Source organism: Petaurus breviceps, unplaced genomic scaffold, assembly GCF_028583685.1.
Source record: "Petaurus breviceps papuanus isolate PSGF00001 unplaced genomic scaffold, PetGlider_PUasm1.0 685, whole genome shotgun sequence".
Classification (NCBI taxonomy): Eukaryota; Metazoa; Chordata; class Mammalia; order Diprotodontia; family Petauridae; genus Petaurus; species Petaurus breviceps.
Genome location: NW_027186455.1, coordinates 96,761 through 116,192, shown reverse-complemented (window position 1 = coordinate 116,192; position 19,432 = coordinate 96,761). Strand labels below are relative to the sequence as shown.

Below are 19,432 nucleotides of genomic sequence, written 5' to 3'. Positions count from 1 at the left end.
AGATAGATAGATAGATAGATAGATAGATAGATAGATAGATAGATAGATAGATAGATAGATAAAGGTCTTCCTCCAGTCTAATCCATTCTCCATTTAACTGCCAAAGTGATTTTCCTAAACTGCAGGTTGATGATGTGACCTCTCCCCAAACCCCCAACCCAGAGGGTGCCTATTGCTTCTAGGATCACACAGGCACCTTACTTCCTGCCAGGTACTCTTCAATCTAGGACACTGGCTTCCTTGCTGTTCCTCAAACAGAAAATTCCATCTCTTGGCTCTGGGCAAGACCATCCCTCACGACTGTCTATCCCTTATGGCTGAAATGCTCTTCCTCCTCATCTCCACCAACTGGCTTCCCTGGCTTTTTTCAAGTATTAACTAAAATCCTATCTTCTGCAGGAAGCTTTTCCCAACCCTTCCTAATTCTAGTGCCTTTCCTCTGTTAATTATTTCCTAGTTTTCTTGCATATAACTTGTTTATATATACCTTGTCTGCCTATTAAGGGCAAGGACTGTCTTTTGTCTCTTTTTCTATTCTCAGTACTTAACACTGTGCAACAAACATTGTAGGTGCTTAATAAATGTTTACTGACTGTTGATATAGAAGCATTAAAGGACTGATATGAACCAATGCTAAGTGAAGTAAGCAGAGCCAAGAAAACACTATAAAGACAAGAATGTAAATGGGAAGAAAAATAAAGAATGCTGAAAAATATTATAATAAAAATAACCACTACTACTACTAACATTTATGTAACACTTACAAATATTATCTCATTTGACCCTCACAATAACATGCCAGAGAGGTAGATATTATTATTCTCATTCTTAAAAAGAAGAAACTAAGGCAAGCAGAAGGTGACTTGCATAGGGGTCACAATAGCTGGTAAGTATCTGAGACTGTATTTGAACTCAGATCTGACTCCAGGCCGTGTTCTATCCACTGTGTCATCTCACTGTCCCATTTTGTCAGACAAGAATATCACACTTAAAGATTACCCAAAACTGTCTGATTTTCAGCCACTCTTTTTTCCGTTTTCTGGCATCATTGTTGAGAAGTCAGTGGTTGTAGAGGACTCAGAACTATTTAAAATTTTTCTTTCTTTCCTATGTTGCCAAGGTTTAAAAATTCATCACCTAGTGGCTAACCTGTTGCTGTTAAACCTTTACATGTTCAACACTTGTTCTTGGAGAGTATCTGAAGTTTGTTGCTGTCATCTCCTTGATTTGGATCTTCCTTTCAATAATGTAGAAGATTACAATCCACCCAATTGTAATACCTGCCTATTCTATGTGACTTTTCTATGTGTCCTCTCATAAATCCATCACAGGATCTCCACTCAGGTCTACTGGATGGAAGCCTTTGCTTTCTCTTGAAAACATATGTTTCTATGGAACACCTGGGCTGTGCTGTTCATTTGTCAAATCTTAACACATAACCACCTCATCTTGTCTATAACATTCCCTGATTGTATCTTTTACTATTTTTCTTCTAATTTCCTCACTGGTTATATGTTGTGACCTGATTATACCCACTTCGCTCAACTACATATTGATAGACACTCTATAGTTTGTTCATTCAACTACATGTTGTAATCTGAGCAGAAGACATTCTTCATATACTTGATATTTTCTTTGCAGATGGTCAGCCCACATTCTTTTTTGTGGTTATGGACCTTTTCCACGAGGTTCTGTAAAGTTCTGCAAAGTCTAATGCAATAGAATATTTATCTGAAAATAGAAACCTCAATACAACAACTTTCTTCAAGTTAGACTCTGTCCTGAATTTCCATCATCACAGTGACATACACCTTTGGCACATCTATCTCCCTGTTTTGTTCCTTACCTGAGATTTCTGATCAGCAGGTCGCTGAATAGGATTAGTTCTGCTACTATTTTGTCTTCTAAGAAATCATGCATGATTTCAATATATGAATGGGAGACAATTTACTAGCTGAAAACTTTACAGAGCTGTTTTTTATCTGCCAGGCTGTCCACAATAAGGACAGTGATATCTTGTATTCTTGACGTCTATAAATCAATTTTTAATTGTTAGGGGTACGGTTCATTGTAGAAGATCTAATTTAAAAGCTTTACTAATACCCTCATCAATGATATATTCGAGTCACTCAGATTTTGTTCAGATTGGAAAGTAGGCTCTGTAAACTGGCAGTTGTTAATGTTGTCTTTGTTGCTTTTTTCTCAGTATTAATAAAGTCTGAGTTGGGTTTTCTTCTCCGTGCTTTAATATCTTTCTCTCTATAGCTACCTTATAAGTTATCTCCTCAGTGCCCTCACAGCTGTATTGCTTCCAACACAGATAATCTCAATGCTTCTTCTAGACCACTTGCTCTTCGCATCTTTCTTCTTTTTACTGCTATTCTTACCTTTCCTCTACTGACTTCTCTGGCTTCCTTCAAAACTCAGCCAAAACCCTACCTGCTGCAAGAAGCTCTTACCAATCCTTTTTAATACTAGTGTGTTCCCTTTGAGGTTAACTTCCGTTTATCCAAATTGAGAGTAAGAATGAGAGTGAGAAAATCTGTGTGTGTGATATCTTCTTGGTACATAGTTGGTGTGCACGTTTCCCTGTCATTAAACCACAAGCTTCTTGACTGAACTCTTTTTGCCCTTACCTGAATGCCTAACACTTAGCACAATGCCGAGAATGTAGTAGTTTGCTGACTAAGGTGTTTTTTTTAGCATCTCCTTATTAAAGAAACTGATTTATGTTGATTAAACTTCTTTATAAACATACAATTTTTGCATTTTGATTAAACTTCTGTATAAACATAATTTTTATTGCTGTCATTTCTGATGTCTACTACCAATTTTTAAATAACAGTTATATTTGTTTAAATAATAGTTCAAGGTGGAGTTTTTTCATTTGCATTCGGTATCTTTTTCTCCTTATTATAGCTTTTTACTAATGCTCTTTGCTCAGACAAGTTGGCAGGTACAGCTGTACACAGTGAGTTTCTCTGCATCCATGGGGCTAGACCCTTGTCTTTCTGTACTGCCATATGGTATATGTGTATTTAAGTTTGTTGTTTTTTGTTTTAAAAAGCCTGCTTGCTATGCTATATAATAATAAAGCTTATGCTTGTAGTTTCCTGAGTACTAATTTCCTGTAAATACTTGAACCCAGTTCTATGCTCTAATTTGGGTGGTGAATCCAAATACAGCACACATACACAAATAATGATAAAAGATGTAAAGTAAGGCCAGTAGCATTTTGGATGGATCACCTATGGAGGATTTATAGGAGAATATGGACAAGAATCACATAAGAAAAAAATCATGGATAGGTTATGATTTGCACCAATGTAAGGAGTATCCACACTGATGAAATCAAAGATCAAATGAAAAAGCAGTTTTGTTTATATGCCACAGTTTGGAACACAACCTGAAATCATGTCATTATATATTACAGATAAGCTGAATTGAAGACATCTTTTTCAATTCAGCATAAGCACCTTCCTTTATGGAAGTATTCAGTTTATAGGGTCTACCACCATCTGATGTTTAGCTTATCCAAATTACAAAAATAATCCTTCAGAAGCAAAATTTTCATACTGAAACTGTGGGCACATATCAAAAAAGTGAAAGCTTCATAATACTTATTAAGTGAACTAAGAAGTCAAATAAAACCTAAGACATGAAGTTTGTAAAAGTAAGATCATACTGACTAAAAGAGTAAGTTCACTTTAATGCTTTAAAACTTACCTATTGTATAGCTTCTCATAAAAATTTTTATTTGGCAATGTTAAGTAAATATTTGGTAACGTAAGTTCCAATACATAGTGAGAGTTGCTAACTGCTTTGTCTTGAAACTCTGTCATTTCCACAGCATCACCTGGCATCACCATCTAAAAATCAAGCCAATTTTAGTTTTAGTGGAAAAAAAAAAACTAACAAATCACTCTCATTGCATAATAATGCTGGAAGACAGTAAGAGGAAATGGAAAGGTTTCTGGATTTAGTTATAGGACTTGGATTAAAACTCCAAATCTGTCTCTTACTACCTATGTAACCTTAGAAAAGTCTCATCTCCATGGGTCTCCATTTCCTCATCATTAGGGAGATTGGACACAGTGACCTCTGAAGTCCCTTTTAAACCTAAATCTATAACCCTAAATCTATGATTACATTTTCACTCATTTCTGGGTTTGAGATGACCAGGAAAGTATACTTTATTTAGAAAACAAAATACCAAATGAAAACAAATCACACTACTAATTCTTGAATCCTTGCTTAAAATATAGGATAAAAAATGTTTTTAGTTTTAAGTAAGGATTAGAGCAACCCTTTAGTTTATTTGGAAAATAAAATAGTCTCCTTTTCCTCTTATGACACCTGTTCATTTTCGTGTGTTTTTTGGGTTTTGTTTTTTTTTTGCTTTTTGGAGGGCAATTGGGGTTAAGTGACCTGACCAAGGTCACACAGCTGGTTTTTGTATTTAAGTGTCTGAGGCTGGATTTGAACTCAGGTCCTCCTGAATCCAGGGCCAGTGTTCTATTCACGGTGCCACCTAGCCACCACTTACCTGTTCATTTTCAAACATTACTCTACGAGAAGAAAAGGGAGATGGCTCTGGTCTTCTTAAATCACAAACATCTTTCAGAGAATGAGCTCCTCCTTCTTCTTCCTCCTGAAAGTGACCATCATTCTCTTCTTCTTCCTCTGCTGCTATTCTCTCCAAAATGGAATGCATAGCTAGTGGATTTATTTTCAGCACAATCCTGATAGTCAAAAAAAATAGAAATCTACTTATTAAAAAAAAATTTAATTATGCAAATATTCCTCATGAATGACAAAAAAAGCTGCAGAATGTTATGAACAATTACTTGCATATAAGACACAATATAAAAGATAATATCCAGAAGATTTGTGATCAGAAAAGGAGATAGACTGGCCATATATATGTGTGTATGTGTGTACATGTTTGTGTGTGTGTGTATATATATATATAGGGTTTTTTTTTTGCTTTTTGGATGGCAATTAGGGTTAAGCGACTTGCCCAAGGTGACATAGCTAGTAAGTGTTAAGTGTATGAGGTCGGATTTGAACTCAGGTCCTCTTGACTTCAGTGCCAGTGCTCTATTCACTGAGCCACCTAGCCGCCCCAAGACTAGCTATATATTAAGAGCAAGGGAAAACATAAAGGATACACTGTACTGGCACCTAATTACTGAGAAAAAAATACTACAAGGTCTTCCATATGCTAGATGGATCCCTTATTTAAAAAAGACATGTGGACAAAGAATAAAATAAAATTAAAGGTATTGATCAGCTGTAATCTCCACTACCAGGGAGAACACTCACATCAGCAAGATAGTGGATCCTCAAAAACAATCTTAATAAATATTCATGATGTAAAAATACCATTTATGCTTCTTTTAAAAGAAAAATCCAGCAGTTCTAGATACTGTGAATTACTGCTTACTTACCGTGGCCAATCAAAGTCATCTGATGATGTTATATCTCCATCTATTCCACTAGACACTTGGAAAAACTTAACTAATGGTTCTCCTTTATCTTCTTGGAATGAGCCTAAAAAATGTGTTAAAAGCTTGATAAATCAAAATGCATAAAGTAAAGCAGAACAAAGACATAATATACTCATTTTAAATATGGGTTACACACAGAGAGGATCAAGCAGGATGATGGCTAATCTATGTTCATGAAATGTGACTAATAGAAGGATTTCTTTAAGTCAGAGTTTTATAAATTAATCTATTTTAAAAACACTATTAGCAAATTGTCTTTTTAGAGTATTAAATTTTTGTCATGGAAAAATTGTTATATTAAGTTACTAACATACCAAAAGCCTTGGAAGCAAGGAAGGAAAAGATTAAATTTTTATTAACTGAAACGGCAAATTTCATAAATTGGAACCTTCTATAACTTTCAGGCATTTGCTAAATGCAGTAGGAAAAGAATATAATCCCTAAAAGATAGTAATGTCTCATTCTTCTCCTTCTGGAGAAGGCAGTTATTTTATTTTTAAAGATTCAGATCACTAGCCATGAAACAAAGCTGTGATCTGTCATTACACACCATCTAGCCCTATCCATTTTTAATTTGTCATTTTATAGAACCTGTAAGTTATGACTAAAGGCATTCTCTAAGCTAGGTTTAAAAATTTTAAGAAAAAAATTGGTTAAAAATGAGCAAAGAAAATATAGGAAAGCTCAAATGAAACATCTTAATATTAGAATCAAAATGAGTTTTAAATACAAGTCTACGCTAACATCAGTAAAAAAAAGTATAGGGGGCAGCTAGGTGGTGCAGTGAGTAAAGCGCCAGCCCCAGAGTCAGGAGGACCTGAGTTTGGTTCTGGCCTCAGACACTTAAAACCCACCCAAAAAAACTAAACATGTAACCTTGGGCAAGTTACTTAATCCCAATTGCCCTCCAAAAAGAAAAAAAAAAGGATAAACATCTAAAATTTTTCAAGAGCAAACAATACTACTTAAATAAAATTGCAGGAATTAATATCCTTCATGAATTTATTTTAAAATGTTCTAACAGTTGAAGCTAATAAATATCTGTAAATTATAAATCAGAGATATAAAAAGGAAATGACAGAATTGTTTGTTTTTACCAGTAATTATCAATAAAATGTGACTATAGAAGGCTCCATAAAACTAAAGTTTGAGGAATCAAATCATTTTTATTTTTTGGAGAAAGTTATAATTTATTTCTACAAATCCATTGAGACTACCAAGGGTACTCTAAGTGAAGTCCCTGAATTCTTGCAAAAGCGAACCATAATAAAGTCCCTGAAGTAAGGAAAAGGAAGCTGTTTAAAGATTTCAGTGGGAAATTCTGGTAAACTTTGTTTGGGTGAGGGCAAGGAGGCAATAGCAAAATGATAGATATATTCATAGAAAACAGTCTGGAAATTGTACTAGGTAAACTTAGAAATCTCTACTAGTAGATTTTTTTTTTTTAGCTTTTTGGAGGGGGAGGTAGGGCAACTGGGGTTAAGTTACTTACCCAAGGTCACACAGCTAGTAAATGTGTTAAGTGTCAGAGACCGGATTTGAACTCAGGTCCGGCTGACTCCAGGGCCAGTGCTCTATTCACTGTGCCACCTAGCCACCCCCACTAGTAGATTCTTATCTTCTATGGAGACTCCTAACGAGAATAATTTAAGACATTTTTTTTTAAATGAAAATGAAAGCTTTATAAAAACCTCTGACAGAGCTAACAATATAAAACAACGTTGAAGTGAATTGTCAACAATAAGCCAGCTCTGGGGTGGCTAGGTGGCACAGTGAATAGAGCACCAAGCCCTGGAGTCAGGAGGACCTGAGTCCAAACCCATCCTCAGACACTTAACATTTACTAGCCACGTGACCTTGGACAAGTCACTTAACCCCAATTGCCCTGCCCTCCCCCCTCCAAAAAGCAAAAAATAAAAATAAAAAAGTAAGCCAGCTTTGCCCTACAATTTGTAGCCTGAAACACACTGCCTGACACTGAAGAAAATTATTGTGTCAAAGAATTCAGTAAAAGCCTACTATAATGTTGCTGCCCATAAGGAAATATTCTGCTATAATGAAATGTCTTATCTTTATTGTGTGCCTTAATAAAATCTTGGGGAGGAGGACATTTCTTAGATAAATAGCTTTTCTTTTTTCACCACAATTTTATACCTGGCACATTAAAATCTTACCAAATAGCTCTCTAAAGGTAAGTTCCAATTTAATTTGCTCTGGAGATGATCCTCCTATAAACTCAGTCTTAAATTCCATATTGGTGAATTCTAAATGAAGGATCTCCTTTTGAAGAGATTTCTTAAACCAAGGTCCTCTTTCCTGATCTGATCGTAGGTCCGGTATTGGGAAGCGAACAGCAAGGTTTAATGCTGGTGTCATTACTTGTACAGATATGTGACAATTTGGAGGAGTATGTGAGTCATCCAGAAAAACTTCTGTGAAAGCTTTGTGCTAGAACACAAAAATATTTTTAAAAGATTAAATATTAATTCAATTAATGGATATAAATGAAGGTAATATGAAATTATACTTAAAATAACAGCAAATGAGTGTTACTTTTGAAAAGGTAATATTAATTATTACTATATTTTGAGATATTTGATTAATTAGTTTGATAAACAATTCATGGCAAAAGTCATAAAGAGGTATAACAAAAGATAATTCCTAATGTAGAAAATTAAAACAAAAATTAACAAAACTGCCAAAGACTCATGAATTCATAAAATAAGCACTATATACTTCTAAGCTGAAAATTAAACAAGGCAAATAAAATGTGAAAATATACATGAATTATTATGGAATACAACTCTAATTAATTAGTTAAAAATCACAGTCAGATCCTACTAAAAATCAATTTCATAGGTTTTCCTAAAAGTAGTAACCAATTTGCAGTGATTACTCAAAAATGCCACTCAACAGAATGTCAAGAAGAAATAAAATACATTTTATCATGTAGCTATGGATCATACCTGCAATCTACTAGAATATCTAATGAGATAAATGTTTTTATATTATTTTAAAATTCACCAATGGTTCTTTACTGCAGCAGAAACTTTTTTTGTTATTTAAATGCAAAAAAATTATTCAGGTTCCAAATATTTTTAAAATGTGTCAGTAAGAACATTTTTACCAAATAACTTGTCCACAATGTTTTTCACAACTACATGGTACTTTGGAGGGGTGTTTTCTGGCGTTAAAAGTTACAGAATCCAAACTTATTATTCCAGAGGAATCAAAGAGGAAGCTGGGTAGAACAAAGGTCAAATTATTTTTAACTGTCATGTTCAGCATTCCCATTATTACTTGTTTTTTTAACCTGCTACTGGAAAAACCTACTTTGGGCATAGAAAAACTAGGAAGTCATAATGCAGTCATCAACTTTCATTTCCTCTTTTATCACAGAAGATAACATATTCCCCCAAAGAATTAAAGAGCTGCACAAACAGCACAATATTTTCTGAATTGGGCTTTTTGTCACCTTTCCTACAGTGGCAGTGCTGCTTCATATGACCCCAACATCATGATAACAGCAGAGTAACTAGGAAGGTAGAATAATTCTTTGTTCAGTTAAGACCATATTATCCAAAGGAACTTACAAATTCTAGTGAAAGAAAATAAGTCACTTTCAGAAAAAAAAAAAAGTTATCGAATTGGATTCCTAAAAAGCCTTACTAAGTGATTACCAAGTGTGATGCCACAGGGACTGTGTCACTCCCTTTCTCAAACTCCAGTGGTTCCGTTTCCTATTGACTGAAGGGCAGAGCACCTCATCTGGCTTTTAAAACCTATTCGTCACTGGGTCCCAATTTACTTTTCCTGCCTCATGACACATTAGTCACTTTATTATATTCTACAGCCCAACAGACCTTCTTGCTGCTCCTTATACACAGCATTCCACCTCCCCTCTTAGCCACTGCATGGCCATCGGTCATGTCCCAAATGCAGTCCCTCCTGACCTTCAACATACATAATCTTTTTCCTTCTTCAAAACTTAGCTTAAGAGCTAACACCATCTTTCCTAATAACCCCAATGGCTAGTGCCCTCTTGTATCTAACTCCCTTTTACTTTGTATAAACTTACATAAGAAGATCTTATGTTTCCCAATACAATTAAGTTCCCTGCTATTTTTGTTTTTGCATTCCCACTGCCTACCCAGTACAGTAGCTAGCATATAGGAGTTATTTAACAAATGCTTATTAACTGATGGGACTATTGAGGCACTTAAAATTTCAGAAACCCAGGAAACAACTGCAATAAAAAGGATCTTTGTAGACCACTCAATCTATTCCTGGCAAGAATACACACACACACACACACACACACACATACACACACCCCCCCCCCATTCCTTCCACCTGAAACCACCATCCAAAGTAATGACAACACACCTGGACATATGAGGGATAAAAGGTGATTGATTTCTTCACCACTTTTGTCTCATTTTTTCAGTCTTCAGTGAATAAAATTAATTAATGCTATACTATATCTAAAAGTTCACATATGTAGGGCAGTTGGCCTATGGGGTGTTATGGCATAAAATCTCAAAATAGAAAAAGCTTGCATTACTCCCCTTGGACTTCACATAATACTTTGGTTTTTTACCCCCTAAAGCATTTATAAAGTATTACATATCTGTATTTGTGTGTGTGTGTGTGTACACATGCATGTGTATATACATCTTATCCCCTATCATATTCCCATGGGGAAATAAACCAGTGTTTAATCAAAACTTTCTGCCTCCTGAGCACATACAAGAGCTCTTAGTGCTTAATAAAATTTTTGTTGAGGATTTCCAACTAAAATGGCTATGTCAAAAGGTCATACAGAAGCCCAAGTGTACCCAAAAGAAACACCAATAAATATCTGAAAATGGCACTAGAAAAGCCCAGTAACAAAGAAATCCAAAAAAAGAAGCAAACATAAACTGTTCCATGCAGTCCACAACTACATAAAAAGTATGAAAAAAGGTAGAATTTGATAAGGGAGCTAGAACTAGCTCAGGTAAATATAGAAGGGGAAGTAGTGAGATCAATCATGATAAACACTGGCACAAACCCCAGTAACTGAGCTACAAGTCAACAAGAAGCAAAGAGAGAAACCAGCTCAAATTCCTGCAAAAAGCCTTGTAGCCAGTCAAGACAGGAACCATCACCAGCTCCAATAATCAGAAACCTGAAGTCAAATCCTGGCCCTAGATTGTCAGATCAAAAGCTGAGTCTGAATCAGTCCTTTTAGCTCACTGAACAGAAAGACGTATGCATTCCTGAAAGCACTGAGAGTCACAGAAAGAAACAAGGCAAACTCATTATCTGGCATCAGCAGGCCCATGCAGAAGGCCTGAGACCAATATTATTTCTAACATATCACTGGAGCCTGTCAGGGGGCATATCAGAGGTCAGGACCAATTTTTCAATAAGGATCATGGAAAGAAAAATAAACGGTCATCCAATGATGAAAGCTGTCATAGATTACTAGAAAAACTAAGAAAAAGCCATTTTTTTATTAAATAAAAACACAAAAATAGAAATTCTAAAAATCAAAAAAGAAAACAACAAAAACTGAAGCTGGTTTTGGGGGAGATCTGACAAAATAAACTGCTCACCTGATTCAAAAATAGTACTGAAAATTGAAAAACTGAAAAAAGATAACACAACAAATGAAGTGGAAACAGAAAATTATTAGAAACTATTCTGCCTAATTATGTATCAACCAAATTTATAAATTCACATCTACAAAAATACAAAATAGTCAACAAGACAAAGAATTAATTTAAATTTAAAATTTAAATAACCTAATATTTGAAAAAATCATAAAGAAATTCTCAAAGAAAAAAATCCCAGGACAAAAAGAATTTACAAATGAATTCTATTAATCACTTAAAAATCAAGTTTTTAATGAACTGCTTGCAAAAATAGGGAAAGATGTTATCACTCCCAAGCTCCTGCTATAAGACAAATATGTACTCAATAGCTAGAACAGAGGGAATTAAGAGTTAGAAGATTATAAACCAATATCTCTAATGAATATTGATGAAAAATACTGAAAAATACCAAAAATCTAGAAGAACATATTTAAAAGGTCAAATAACTATGACCAGATTGGATTTATACTAAACATTCTGAGCTGGTTCAATATTAGGAAAACTATAAACATAATATTATATTAATAGCAAAAATAACAAAAACTCACACGATTCTATAGGTGTATTTTGATAAATATGTAGATGTATTTTTGACAAAACACATTTTTATGTGAAAAACACTAAAAAGCATAGGAATGAATGTACTTTTCCTCATTAGAACAAATAATTTGAAAAAACCAAGAGACAGAATGATCTGTAAGAGACCTTTCTAACAACATCAGGGGTAAAGCAAGGATGTCCATTCTGTCCATTATTATTTGATAAAGTACCAAGATAAGAAAAGGACAAAGAAGGAATAAGCCTAAGGAAAAGAGAAATAAAATGACTGTTGTATGCAGATTTGGTAATTTCCTTAGAGAATCCTAGAGATTAAATAAAAATTTAATAGAAACAATAACTTAAGCAAAGACACCAAATAAACCCAGAGAAATCAATAGCCCTGAATAGAGTCTAAATACAGATTAAAGCACAATAATTTTTCTTGGATTTTTATTTTGGTCTATGTGTTCTTTTACAACATGACTAAATATGGCAATGTTTTGCATGACTACACATGTATAACCTACATCAAATTGCTTGCCTTCTCAGTGAAGGGAGTGGAGAGGGAGAGAACTTAAAACTGAATTTTTAAAACATATGTTGAAAATTGTTTTTATATGTAATTGGGGAAAAACGAAATACTAAATAAAAGAAAAAAATCAACAGCATCTCTACATATTACCAACAAAAACCAGCACAGTTTATTTCCTAAAACTAGACAAAACTATAATAGATGAGGTAAAAAAGGCAAGATTATAAAGGAATTTTTTTTTAAAGGAGGAAGGGGCCCAGCAGTATCAGATGCACCCAAAGCAGTAATTGTCAAAACTATCTGATATTAGTTAAAAATAGAAAAATTGATCAATGGAACAGATTAGGTATACAAGATCCAGAAGTAAATTAACACAGCAGCAAAGTATTCTTTTAAATCTCAAGGATACAGACTACGTAAGTAAGGACTCATTCATACTATTCAACATTAACTACAGAGAAAATATGAAAACAGTTCTGAACAGACAGAGCCAAGAGAAATACTACAGTAAGATCACCACCAAAATTCTTCCAAATAGATCTAAGAAATACACTTGATTAAATCCTGAAGACATCCAAGAAAAAGTTACAGTGAGTCATTTTTTCAGTATAGGTCAACCTAGGGTAACAGAGAAGTTTACAAATACTGGGGATAGGATGTGGCCAGGTGCACAATGGGAGAAGCCAAGGTAAGAGGAATTCCTAGAACCCATTACAGGGAACCACAATAGGAACAGGTATCAACTGATAACTTTGTCACCAACTACCCAGTTTCAGGTCACAGATCGAAGACTGACTGAATACATTAGTGGTAGCATGGCAGGTCATAGGCTGCATAATGATATGAGAAAAACAAGTTTAAAGGTAAGCAACAGCAATGTAGCTCAGATCCCAAGAACCAAATAGGGTCACAACTCCAGATCTATCCAAGTTTAAGACAACCTAGAGAGGAATAACCAAGGTAGGAATCAAGAATCAAGAGAGCCTGTAGCTCTGGCACTCAGAACCAGTGGGGTATTCCAGCTAACTAATAGGAGCTGAGTCTAACAGTAATGTACTATTTCTCAGACTCAAATTAAGGCCAGGAAGCTGCAGAGCTCAGAACAGGAGGGCAGAAATAAGAATCCATCTTGAATCTGAACATATTGGGAGCACTGAAAAATTGTAGGTTGTCACTTTTAGTCACTCTTGAAAGGCTAAAATAACAAAATACTTAATAATACAAGAAAGCAGCAGTAGCAGAAGAGGCCTAGACATTCCCTTCAGAACAGCAGAAAGCCAGGCCTAGGATAAAGTCTGCAGTCAAAAAGAATAGAAAAATGAACAACAAAAAAAGGAATACTATACAAAAGATTTAAAATGGTAAAACAGGTACAAAACTTCACTAAAGAAAAGAACTCCTTAAAAATTAGAACTGATCAAATGGAAGCTATGATTCCATGAGACATCAAGAAACAATAAAATAAAGACAAAAGAATGAAAAAAAAGAAGTATGAATATCGCAGAAAATCAACTGACCTAGAAAATAGATTGAGGAGAAATAATTTAAGAATTACTAGACTATCAGAAAGCCATGATCAAAAAAGAGACTAGACATTACATTTGAGGAAATTACAAAGGAAAACTGTCCCAATATTTTAGATCAAGAAGGCAAAATAAAAACTGAAAGAATCTACTGATCACCTCTTAAAAGAGACTCCAAAATGAAAACTCATAGGAATATTATAGTCAAATTCCAGAGCTCCCACATCAAGGAGAAAATCTGCAACCAGACAGGAAAAAAAAATTCATGTATTATGGAACCACATGCAGGATCACACAAAATTTAGCAGCTATCTTTACAAAGGAGTAGACTTAAGATATAACATTCCTGAAGTCAAAGGAATAGGATTACAAACAATATTAACATACCTAGCAAAACTAAGTATAATCCTACCGAGGACAAATAGATATTTAACAAAATAGAGAACTTTCAAGCATTCCCAATGAAAAGAACCAAGTTGAATAGAAAATCTGACATTTAAATACAAGACTCAAGAGGAGGAGAAAAATATAACATGAGTGAGAAATCATAAGGAACACAGTAAGGTTAAATTGCTTCACACAATTCCTATATATGAAGATGATACATATGACAACTTTATCATCATTAAGGTAGTTAAAAAGAGTCTGCTTAGACAGGGAACTAGGACAATCTCAAAAGAAAAAAAAGGATAGATACACTGGGAGAAAGAAAAAGAGAGAGGAAGATGGAGAAAATTATATCATATATAACAGGTGCACAAGAAAGAATTTTTACAATAAAGGATAAAACGATAGTGGGGGGAGGGAAGCAGGCAACACTTGAACCTCACTGTCATCTGACTTGGTTTGAGGTGGGAAAAAACACACACACACATATAAATAAACACATAGTGGGGTAGACAAATTCATCTTATGCAACAAAGAATTAGGAAGGGAAAGAAAAGAGGGGTGGAGTGATGAGAGGGATGGTAAGTTAAAGGTGGCATTGGCTGGTTGTCCCTCATTCAAGAAGAGGAACAAAATGACATTATGTTGGAGTCAAAGTATACTCTGTATCTGACTGTGGCTATTCAGACCAATACAAGCTCAGAAGGCTCCACCAAGGTTGGGCAAATACATCCATATAAACATTTGGAATCGAGATGGTTCTAAATTTACACATCTCATATTTCATTTGAGCTAGTGCAATTCTGCTTTGCTCATAGAATACAACGCCATCTTTGAGGCAGGCATGCCATGCTGGACAGTCCTGTGCCAGTGTCTCCCTCGTTTCCCAAATGATTTGAAAGTTCTTCAGAGAGACCTTGACAATGTCTTTTTATCACTTCTTCTGACCTCCAGGTGAACACGTGACTTTTAAGTTTTCTATAAAATACTCTTTTAGGCATTAATTGGAAACTAAATAACCCAGTCCTAAAAAATGAGTGAATCAAAAAACAAATAAAATCAATAACTTCACAAAAATAAGGACAACAATAAGAAAACATACCAAAATTTATGGGATGAATCCAAAGCAGTACCTAGGGGAAAATTTATATCTCTAAACACTTACATCAATAAAAGAAAGAGAACAGAACAATGAATTTGGGCATGCAGCTAAAAAACTAGAAAAAGAATACATTTTAAAGCTCCAATGAAGCACCAAAATAGAAATCCTGAAAACCAAAGGAAAGATTAATAAAACTTAAAGTAAAAAAACCATTGAACTAATAAATAAAACTAGGAGCTCATTTTATGGGGGAAAAACCATCAAAATAGATAAAGTATTGACTAACTTGATTTTAAAAAAGAGAAAATCATATTACAAGTATCAAAAATGAAAAGTGTGAATACTTAACAAGGTATTAGGAGTGACAGTCCCAATGATATGAATAAATAATTACAAAAATATGAATTACCCAGATTAACAGAAGAGGAAATAGAATACTTGAAAAACTACTTAGAAAAAGAAATTAAACAAGATAAAAATGAGCTCCCTAAGGAAAAAAACCTTCAGAACCAGACAGATTTACAAATGGATTCTTCCAAACATTTAAAGAACAATTAATTCTAATATAAAATAAACTGTTTGAAAAAAAAATAGTTCTAAGAGCTCTATCAAATTCATTCTATGACATAAATATGGCTTTAATACTTAAACTAGGGAGAACGAAAACAGAAAGAACACAATATGCCATTTTCCCTAATGCAAAAATTTTAAATAACACATTAAAAAAGATATTAAACAAATATATCATAAAGATCATAAACTATGACTAGATGGAGTTTATACTACAATGTAGGGCTGATTGAATATTAAGAAAATTATAAACATAATTAATTACATGAATAACAAAAATTTAAAAATGATTGTATCAATAGAAGCAGAAAAGGCTTTTGACAAATTCAATATTCATTCCTATTAAAACACTAGAAAGCACAGGATGTGCAGAATGAATACAGCGATTTTTGCACATAACCCATGCAGAAATTTGTTCTGACTATGCATGTTTGTTCTCACAACGAAGAATGGGATGAAGAGAAGCTGGAGGTTTGGTTTATTTTTTTTTTTAAAGCAATCGGGGTTAAGTAACTTGCTCAAGGTTACACGGCCAGTTATTTCCGGGTGTGGTGCTGAGTATCTAAGCCCAGATTTGATCCAGGTCATCCCGACACTGGAGCCCATACTCTTACTTGCTGAGCCACCTGGCTGCCCTGGTTTGGTTTTTTTTTAACTGAAAAAAAAATTCAAGAAAAAGAGCAGTCTCAAAGAAATTACTTAAGATTAGCATCTCACAAAACGTAACACTGTAAACTGTAAATGTATATATGACCTAAGTATAAAAAATATATAAACAAGTTAGAAGAAAGAGGGACCTATACAACTATAGTTAGAAGAAGATTTCTGGATCAAACAAGGGACAGAGAATCACAGGAGAGTAAATGGACAATTCTGATTATATAAAATTCAAAAATTTTGCACAAATATGAACAACATAGTAAGAATTAGAAGGGAAAGAGTTTTAACAGGGGAAAAATCTTTGTAGCAAAGTTTTCTGATAAAGGTCTGATAAACAAGATAAACTATATAAAGAACTAATAAAAATACAAAAAGACAGCAGCTACTGCCCAACAGATAAGTAGTGAAAGGACATGAAAAGATAGCTTTCAAGGGAAGGAATACAAGTTATCAACGACCATATGGGAAAAGTACTCCAAATCACTAATAATAAGATAAACAAATATAAAACTACTCAAAAAGTCTACCTCACACTTTGTTGACTGGCAAAAAAGGAAAAGACAATTGTGAAGGGTCTATACAGAAAGACATAATGCCTGCTGGTAAATCTGTGCAGTAGTCCATCTATTTTGAACAGTAATTTGGAACTATACCCCAAAAGTTGCTAACCTGTATCCTTAGACTCAGTGATACCACTACTTAACAAAATATTCCAAAGTGATTAAGGTCAGAGAGAAAGAATCCATGTATACAACTATATATATAGCAGCACATTTTGTTGTAACAAAGAATCAGAAATTTGTATACATCAATTTAGAAATGGCTGAACAAATGACAGCATATAAATGTAATGAAATATTATTGTACTAAAATAAATGACAAAGGAACAAGTTCAGAGAAACTTGGAAGACTGATATAAACTGCTGCAAAGTGAGAACCAGTAAAAAAAAAAGTTTATATTGTGATTATATCAATGTAAAGGAAAACAACTTTCAAAGAATGAAGAACTCTGAAGAAGCAAATCTACCTCTTGGTTGATAGACAATGGAAAGGTAGGTTCAGAACAAGACATACGCTTCTGTACACAATTTTTTTTGTTTTACTATACTTACTGGTTATAGTAGAGGGCTCTTATTTTACTGGGGGGAAGGGGCAGGAATTTTGGAGAATCGTACCATTAAGGAAGGGAAAAAAAGAAAAAAAGGAAAAATATGCCAATGCAATATTTAAAAAGCACAGAAGAATAGAAAAAAGTTCAAAGAAAGAACATGCAAGAAAGGTATGTTGGTACCACCCTGTTAAATCATACACATACATACGCAGGCATACACACACATATTTTAAAGTTATTAACAAAAGACTGATGGCTTCATGCACAATCCTCTTTTTCTGGCCTACTCTGTCCATCAAAATGTTCATGTAAACTGATGATTTTCTAATTCATAAATTTTTTTATTTTAAAGGAATTTTTAAAATATTCATTGAAATATGCCCTGTTCAAGTTTCACAAATTTAGGTCTACATAAAGCTTGTATGACAGATTTAATTATCCATTTCTTCTGAATACTATAATGCATAATGCAAAGCCATTATACAAAACTGCTAGAACAAAATTTAAAATCTAACATTTTTAAAGTGGAACAAATTCATGTAACTAATTCGTTTACTGTACTGGACTTAGTCTGAAAATGGTCATTTAAGCATCACAATTTCTGGTGTTATTTTAGGAACAAAAATTATTAGTCAATAAAGAGGAATAAATTCATATAACTACTCTATTTACTGTATTTGTTTTAATCTGGAAATGGGTATGGATGCTATTAAAAAGCATATCAATTTCTCATGTTATTTTTTATTTTCATTTTGGTATTTTTGAAGGGAGGAGGCAAAGCAGTTGGGTTAAGGGACTTACCCAAGGTCACACGGCTAGTAAATGTTAAGTATCTGAGGTAAAATTTGAACTCAGATCCCCCTAACTCCAGGGCCGGTACTCTATTCACTGTGTCACCTAGCCACCCATGGTGTAATTTTTATTTTTTTTATTTTTATTTATTTTTTTTAAAGCAATTGGGGTTAAGTAACTTGCTCAAGGTTACACGGCCAGTTATTTTGTGTGGGTGCCAAGTATCTGAGTTCGGAACTGATCCCGGGTCTCCTGACGCCAGGGCCGATGCGCTTACTCACTGCGCCCACTGCGCCACCTAGCCGCCCCTGGTGTTATTTTTAAAAGGAACAAAAAATAACAGTAAAATTACAAAGGAAAGCCTTTAAAAATTCCTAATTGTAGATGAAATGAATTTTTAAAACAACTTGAAATAATATTCCTTTCTGATATTATTAGGATGTGCGTCACTGACAAAAGACATATAAGAAAAAGAAATCCCACAACCAAAATCAATAAGATATATTTTGCCATTTAAGAAATAAATCTTAGGGGCAGCTAGGTGGAACAGTGAATAAGAGCACCAGCCCTGGAGTCAGGAGGACCTGAGGTCAAATCCGACCTCAGACACTTGACACACATACTAGCCGTGTGACCTTGGGCAAGTCACTTAACCCCAACTGCCCTCCAAAAAGCAAAAGAAAGCAGATTGGAGGTGGGGATATCCTGTGGGACTGCTGTTTTGGGGGGATGGGTGGGGGAAAAACGGGGAGAAAATTTGTAACTCAAAATCTGGCAGAAACGAATGATGTAAATCAGAAGTTAATAAAGCATTAAAAAAAAGAGTATTAAAAAAAGAAATTATAAGAAAAAAAAGCAAAAGAAAAAAAATTTTTTTAAAGATTGAATGACAAGCAAATAATAAAGAACACTGACTTAAGAGAGCTAATTATATACCTTCTAAGGGAAAATACACTAATAAAAAATTCATAGTAATATAGAAATTTGTCCTTGTGTTTCCTTGAAGCTGACTTAACAGTGTCTGCACATGGGGCCGCTAGGTGGCACAGTGAATAGAGTACCACCC

The 19,432-nt window shown here is 34.2% G+C and overlaps 1 protein-coding gene across 5 annotated transcripts in view; it reads right to left on the bottom strand.

The window, feature by feature from the left end:
* Positions 1–19,432, bottom strand: part of ATG2B (autophagy related 2B) — a 106,868-nt gene that overhangs the window by 52,206 nt on the left and 35,230 nt on the right. For all 5 annotated transcript variants that reach the window (XM_069104231.1, XM_069104233.1, XM_069104235.1 and 2 more), the window contains exons 11-14: positions 7,685–7,958; positions 5,451–5,553; positions 4,547–4,742; positions 3,727–3,869 (exon numbers count right to left, since the gene is read on the bottom strand). In XM_069104231.1, coding sequence (XP_068960332.1) covers positions 3,727–3,869; positions 4,547–4,742; positions 5,451–5,553; positions 7,685–7,958 — 716 coding nt within the window. The remainder of the gene's footprint in view (positions 1–3,726; positions 3,870–4,546; positions 4,743–5,450; positions 5,554–7,684; positions 7,959–19,432) is intronic.